Source organism: Triticum aestivum, chromosome 2B (genome assembly GCF_018294505.1).
Source record: "Triticum aestivum cultivar Chinese Spring chromosome 2B, IWGSC CS RefSeq v2.1, whole genome shotgun sequence".
Taxonomy (NCBI): Eukaryota; Viridiplantae; Streptophyta; class Magnoliopsida; order Poales; family Poaceae; genus Triticum; species Triticum aestivum.
In genome coordinates this window covers 380,241,672-380,249,341 of record NC_057798.1, presented here as the reverse complement: position 1 = coordinate 380,249,341, position 7,670 = coordinate 380,241,672, and the positions used below count along the sequence as shown (strand labels likewise).

At 45.3% G+C, this 7,670-nt stretch overlaps 1 protein-coding gene across 1 annotated transcript; it reads right to left on the bottom strand.

The window, feature by feature from the left end:
* Positions 1 to 494: 494 nt before the first annotated feature.
* On the bottom strand, positions 495 to 2,799 carry LOC123045022 (cylicin-2). Its single transcript, XM_044467929.1, has 2 exons — positions 2,506 to 2,799; positions 495 to 1,965 (listed from the first exon to the last, which is right to left on the bottom strand). The coding sequence occupies exon 2, from the start codon at positions 1,916 to 1,918 to the stop codon at positions 677 to 679; it is 1,242 nt and encodes a 413-aa protein (XP_044323864.1). The 5' UTR covers positions 1,919 to 1,965; positions 2,506 to 2,799; the 3' UTR covers positions 495 to 676.
* Between the last annotated feature and the right edge of the window lie 4,871 nt (positions 2,800 to 7,670).

Below are 7,670 nucleotides of genomic sequence, written 5' to 3'. Positions count from 1 at the left end.
GTAAGGTATAAAGCGCAGAACATAGGTAGAGAGTACAAGATATATACTGACGCAAGTGTCGCTGCTGGGTCAATCAGTGAAGACCAGAGCTTTCATTTTCTTTTCATTTTTCTTTTTTTTTCAGGGAAAAGGAAGTTTTTATTGCAATGTCACAGTGTTACAATCAAGAGGCCACAAATCCTCGATACAAGGTGAAATCGAGTGTACCCACACAGCCGTGGTTCTCTCGGTGCGGCTATAATTGGCCAACCGATCTGCAACACTATTCCGACTATGATGAATTTTCTGAGGTAAAAACTCCCTTCTATTCATCAAACTCCTTGATCTCTAGGATTAACTGACCATACGCTGATCTTATGAGACCATTGCTAGATAGAACTGAAAGAGCTTCAGCCAGTCCGACTGCACTACCACCGGGTAGAGACATGCAGCGGAATACCAGCTACAAAGAACATGTTAGCAGATGCATAACGAAAGGACCATGGGAGCAAACATGTTTAATGGGTTTATTTTATTTTTCTGGGCGTTTATATTCTTACACTCAAGCTGTATATGTATATAGAGAGAGTTCTGTACTGCACACAGAAACGTGTGCACGTACCCAGATCAGAAATTATTCGCGTTACAACCATATAAAATCACAGCAAGTGTCAACAAGTCAAAGATTTCCAGAAGATCAGGGTGCAGTAACAAGATCATCTTCCTTGGACTTGGCCTTGCCACTCGCTTCCACTATCTGTACAGGCTTCTTCTCTTCAGTGGTCATTCCCTCTTCGAGCTCCTTCTCCTTCAGCTGCCTTAGGATGTCTTCCTTTTCAGCATGTAGGTCTTGTAACTTTGCGTCGATCTTCTCCAGCTTCTTCTTAAGCTTTGCCGGATCGTTGGTCTTCTCCTTGCCGCCCTTGTGTTTCTTCTTCTCTTTGTCTTTCTTCTTACCTTCTTCCTCCCCATCCTCACCATCCTTCTTTTTCTTCTTAGTTTCTTCCTTGTCGGTCTTATCTTTCTTCTTCTCCTTCGCTTCTTTGTCCTTCTTACCTTCTTCCTTCTCATCATCGCCATCCTTCTTCTTGCCTCCCCCCTTCCTGTCGGTTTTATCTTTCTTCTTGTCCTTCTTCTCTGTATCTTTCTTGTTACCTTGTTCGTCCTTGTCACCGATTTCCTTATGTTCATCTTGCTTCTTCGCACTGTCTCTCTTTCTTTTATCCTTTGCTTTGTCCGTGCCATCCTTCTTCTCTTCAGAAGCATCAGTTTCTTTCTTCGCCGACTCATTATCTTGTAGCTTGATTTCTCTTGCCTGATCCACTTCTACATGCTTCTTCTTGTTCTCATGTTCCTCTTTGTCTTTCTCTTGTTTTTCATCGCTTTCATCCTTCTTCTTTGCCTTGTCCTTCTCCTTCTTTTTGTTCTTGGGGCTACTGTCATCTGCATCAGCTCCAGTCTCCTTGACGCTATTTTTATCCTTCTCTTTGCTCTCGCTCTTCTTATCTTTCCCTTTCTTGGCCTTCTCCTTTTCTGAGCCTTCGCCATCTTCTTTCTTTTTCTCATCCTTCTCCTTTTTATCCTTCTTACTTGTCTTCCCGTCATCTTCATGCTTCTCTAACTTCTTCTTTTCCTTCTTACCATCTTCATGTTTCTCTGCCTTCTTATTTTCCTTCGTCTTACTCGCCTTCTGATCTTCTTCATGTTCATCTACATGCTTCTCTGACTTGTTTTCCCCTTCCTTTTCTTTGTCTTTTTTAGTTTCCTTAACTTTGCCTGCAGACTTTGAACCATCACTGGACACCTCTTCCTTCTCCACAACCTTTGCATCGATTTCTATCTCGATCTCCTTCTTCTCGTCCTCCTCATTCACCGAGGACTTGTCCTTACTCTTAATCTTGAGATGTAACTCATCCTTCGACTTCTTCTCTGCCTCCATATCTAATTCGAGATGGGCTAGCAATAACCTCCAAGAACCAGAATGACCTGCATTTAGAACGTTCTGTCACTATCAATTCAATTTGCTACATGATGGAGAATCATATAGTCTGTTCAGCCGACAACTGCGCCAAGGCTATCGGCGATTTCAGTTCAGGGATGAGCAAATGGAACCAAAGCCACGGGGTTGACGAACCATAGGCTACATACACACACATTCCAATCAGCATAAAATGCAAATGCTAGAATATACTCCCTCCGTCCGGAAATACTCGTCGGAGGAATGAATATATCTAGATGTATTTTAGTTCTAGATACATTGGGAAAGGCAAAAACGGAGCAATGACGAACTGTACTGCCATATACTGTACTAGAGAGTAGAAACTAGACAGAGTGAAAATATATAAATTAAGTACAGCTAACTTGTGCACCAAGATCGCAAGGCTGATACGTGCACACGTTAGGGGAACCACATAAGAACTGACACGATGATATGATAGTAATACCCGAGAGCTAATGATGATAAATTTCCTTTAAGATCCGCATAAGCTTGGTTGGAGGTAGCAAGAACAAGATAGAGAAACTGACCTATGCCAAGGTCCACGGATCCGATCCAATCAGGTTGTGCCCGGCGCCGGTCGAGCTGCGACCTCCTCGGACAGCGAGGTAATCAAATCTGGCGCTTCGCTTCGGAGGTCGCGCAGCAGAGTGGGCTACCGACGGTATGCGTGGTCGCGCGCTCTCGTGGGTACAGCTTGCTGAGTGGTGGAGTAGAGTGGGTCAGCTCAGATTCGAGGGGAGCAGGAGCGGGTGAGGTTAGAGAAGAGAAGCACACAAGGGGAAGAAGAAATAAGAAGAGAGTGGAGATCAGCCGCGTCCCGGGCGCTGGTACAAGGGAAAGCGACGCGCGGGTGCGGCGTGGTAGACGTCGGCACGTCGCGGTGGCACGCACACTTTTCCCAGTGTGGACATGTTGAGTACTTTTTTGTGTGTGGGAATGGACATGTTGAGTACTACTCCATTCGTTCCCAAATATAAGTCTTTTTAAAGATTTCAGCAAATGACTACATACGGAGCAAATTGAGTGAATATACATTCTAAAAGATGTCTACATACATCCGTATGTTGTAGTCCATTTGAAATGTCTAAAAAGAATTACATTTAGGAATGGAGGGAGTAGTATATGTAATCGTAATTGTTTGGTAGATCTGCATGTGATGAGACAGGCTTTGTTTGGATATGCTATATTTAGACTGCATGTAAGGTAACCAACATTTTGACACTAAACTAATACTTTCATCAACAAAGCATCACCATTCCAACAACTAACACATAAATCCATCAATAAAACATCATCGTTTTAACATAATCTCATCATTAAAGTATCATAAATTGTATTAGTGCATCTCTAGATTCATATTACATACACAACCCAAATATTAAGAGTCACACATGTGGCATGAAGCACTCCGGCCCTGACGTTTTTTACAATTAAAGTTGTCATCCAAAAAAAAAAGAAAAAACCCAATAAACGAAACTTGTCATACGAAAAGAAATGGTCATACTTGATAACTAAAGTTGTCATCCTCACATCGGCAAACTTGCCATAAAAAATGTTCAGATTTGCCATGTATTTGTGCCACACATCATAAGCAATAAACCATCATAAATTGTACCAATACATCACTAGATTCACATTACATGGCCTCATTCGAAATTCAACTTATAATGGGGTTTACAAAAATAGTTTCTCCCTGGGAAAGGGCCAAACAGAACAAAATGTACAAATCAACGGGCAGGGGTAGTAGATTGGACGGAAAGGAGGACAGGCTGGGATGTACGGAGGACTGGATCTAGATCGGCACCAGTAGGGAGCAAGGGCACCGATGGCAAGGAGCAGGAAGGAAGGGAGGAGAAAGCGAGGAGGGGAGATGGGGCGGACAGATGAGGTAAACCACGGGTAGGGGCGACCGTGACCGGCGGTGAGCAGGGGCGACATCGAGGTAGACTAAGGGCAGGGGCAACGACCGACGTCGACGTAGATCAGGGTTCGGTCGCCATTATCTCCTAGTGCGTCGTGCGCGCGAGAGAGATGTGAGTGTGTGGCGGCTAGACGATGAAATGTGGTGAGAGGGGGAGATGCAAGGGGTCGTTCGAGGGAGCGGTGGGTCATTGGGGGATTTTTCTGGGGTTGATCTCATGCCCAGTTCTTTTCACGCAGGATTTTGCAGAATCAAGATTCTGGAAAATTCTCCCAGAATCTGTCGTCGAGTTCTTTTCTGAGATTGTAGTTTGACATTCCGGAAAGAGTTGTGTGTTGAAATGTTTGTATACCCTTAGACAAAAATTGTTTGATGAATTGTTAACACTTTGTTGTTTTTAACAATATCTAGTCGAATGAGTACGGAAGTGATTTACGAATGTCATAAAAAGTGCTAAATATTACATTTAGAATGGATTTAAAGTTTTGGTCATTACAAAAGTGGATGAGATAAAAAATGAATAATCTCAAGGTACAAGACTACCAGCAATCGACTCGCATGTTGCGTTCATGGTACTATCATCTTCTGGTGGTAGAGCGTTGGCACCTATAAACGACATGGAGGTTGTACATATGCATCATTGTCAAACTTGTCAAAATGCTCATCATGTCACTTGCTATCATGAATCCAATTGTGGAGACACATGCATGCAGTGACAATCATCTTTTGGGTCTCCGGTTTGTACAAGGTATGCCTCCAAGAATTCACCATTTCATCTTGAGAACACCAAATGTTCTTTCGATGACATTTCGCAAAGAAGAATGTTGATGGTTGAATGTCTCATATCTCCCAAGTGGGTGTTGTTGGAAATCTGGTACATGGTATCGTTGCCCTTTATATGGTGCTAGATATCCAACTGTAAGTGCATCTAATGCCTCTTAGTGATTTTGGTGTATTAAAGACTTATAGGTTAAGGAACTAATGTGTTTGTGAGTGTACGCATGTCTTATAAGTCTATGAGGAGTTTGATACATCTGAAGAAAGTCGACCCCTAAAAATGAATGTCTTCATCTGAAGGCTTTGGTTTTCTTGGAGACTTTGAAAATGAGGAAATTGGGGTGACCTTGAAGATATTGATGTGAGGACTATGAAGCGTGAAGACTTTTGTTTTCATAGTTTCATTTCTTTCTTTTGAGTCATAGGAAACACCGTACTGTTAAAGGGGGTTGAGGTAATACTAAGGAAAAATTTACAAGTGATGCTCATTTCAAAGCCTATACATACCCAATCCTTCGAGTGAATCCTTTGGAAATCTCCTGCAGTTCAGTCAATTTCTTAAGTGACAGAGACGAAGTTCTTCTGGTCTCTAAGCAATTTGTTCTGACTGAGGAGTTAGGAATTCGCTAGTGCGAATTGCCTACAGTGAGGAACATGATAGCCCTGAGGGATTTCATGGTTCGAAATTCCGACCGTTGATGTGCCTTGCGCCAGTTGTCCAGATATCTTATCCATGTAATAGTCATATCATTAGGGACATTTATGTCTTATCATGTCAGGCTGCTCCCTGGCTATAAATAGCCGCCCCCCTTAACCACTAGCTGGTTGGCTGCTCCGAGAGATAGATTGACACTTGTCATTTAGAGCATCTCATCCTCCGAGGACTTTGAGATAGAATCATCAATGAGGAAAAACCCAAAACCCCAACACCTAATACCCAAAGTGATTGAGCATCACTGAAGAGATTGTTCCTGTGTGGAACCGATGCTTGTTACTTTGAAGACTGTGCATCTTCCAGACGGTTAGGCATCAAGGTCTAGAGCATCCAAGAGGAATTGTGGATTGCCGGTTGACCAAGTCTGTGAAGGTTTGGAAGTCACCTTGAAGACTTACCACGAGTGAGGGAGTCCTGGACTAATGGGTCTTCGGACAACCGGACTATATACTGTGGCCGGACTGTTGGACTATGAAGATACAAGATAGAAGACTTCGTCCCGTGTCCGGATGGGACTCTCCTTGGCGTGGAAGGCAAGCTTGGCAATTCGGACATGAAGATTCCTTTCTCTATAAACTGACTTTGTACAACCCTAGCTCCCCCGGTGTCTATATAAACCGGATGGTTTAGACTTCTAGGGTTTAGTCACAACAATCATAATCTCATAGGCTAGACTTCTAGGGTTTAGCCCTTACGATCTCGTGGTAGATCAACTCTTATAATACCCATATTCATCAAGATCAATCAAGCAGGAAGTAGGGTATTACCTCCATAGAGAGGGCTCAAACCTGGGTAAACATCGTGTCCCCCGCCTCCTGTTACCATTAGCCTTAGACGCACAGTTCGGGACCCCCTACCCGAGATCCGTTGGTTTTGACACCGACATTGGTGCTTTCATTGAGAGTTCCTCTGTGTCGTCGAAGATAGGTTTGATGGCTCCATCAATCATCTACAACAATGCAGTCCAGGGAAGACCTTCCTCCCCGGACAGATCTTCGTATTCGGTGGCTTCGCACTGCGGGCCAACTCGCTTGGCCATCTAGAGCAGATCGATAGCTACGCCCCTGGCCATCAGGTCAGATTTGGAAGCCTGAATTTTGTGGCCGACATCCACAGTGACTTGATCTTCGACGGATTCGAGCTCATGACGGCTGCCCTCGGCCACCATGATGAACATGACCTAGATCTGTCATCTGGCCGCACACAGGAGCTAGCACCTGTGACTGCCCTGGCCCTAGAGCCGGAGCGGACTGCGTCGTCTATAGACGGGAAGCCCAACCCCGCTGCGGAGGACGCAGACTCAGCGGTGCTCAAGCTGCACACAGACCCAACATCGAGTTGGCCTTGTGTTTCCGGAACCTCGGACTCATCTCTGGCCATGGACTCCGGACCGCGTGCATTCGCGTCCATCGAACCTGATTGGGCGCCGATCTTAGAGTTCAGCTCCGCGGATATTTTCCAGCACTCGCCTTTTGGCGACGTGTTAAGCTCATTAAGATCCCTCTCCTTGTCAGGGGACTCACGGCCAAACTATGTTCGGCTCGAATGGGGAGCGGATGACGAAGAACTTCGTTTCCCACCCACCACCCACTTTGTAGCCACAGTCAATGACTTAACCGACATGCTCGATTACGACTCCGAAGACATCGACGGTATGGGCGACGATGCCGGAGAAGAGCAAGAACCACTGCCTACAGGGCGTTGGACAGCCACCTCCTCGTACGACATATACATGGTGGATACACCCAAAGAAAATAACGGCGATGAGGAAAATCCAGTCGAGGATAAACCTCCTAAGATACAGCCGAAGCACCGACGTCAGCGGCGCCGCTCTAAGCCACGCCGTAGTAAAAACAGAAATACCGTCACAGAAGAGGATAACACTCCGGACAGTGCCGAAAACAATGAAGACCCCGTTGAGCCGACCTCCGAACAGGAGGAATGGGAGGACGGGCAAGCCGGCCCTGGCGAACAGGCCATGAACGAAGACTTGGAGGATAGCAACTACCTTCCACTCTCCGAGGATGAGGTTAGCCTCGGTGACGAAGATTTCATCGTGCTTGAAGAGCCTGCCGGGCAAGAACGCTTTAAGCGTAAGCTAATTGCCACTGCAAGAAGCCTGAAAAAGAAGCAGTAGCAGCTTCAAGCTGATCAGGATCTGCTCAATGAAATATGGACTGATGTCTTGGTAGCCAAGGAATATGGCCTCGAGCACCCAACCGAAAGCTACCCGAAGCGCAAACTGTTGCCACAGTTCGATGATGAGGTGTTGGAACCCA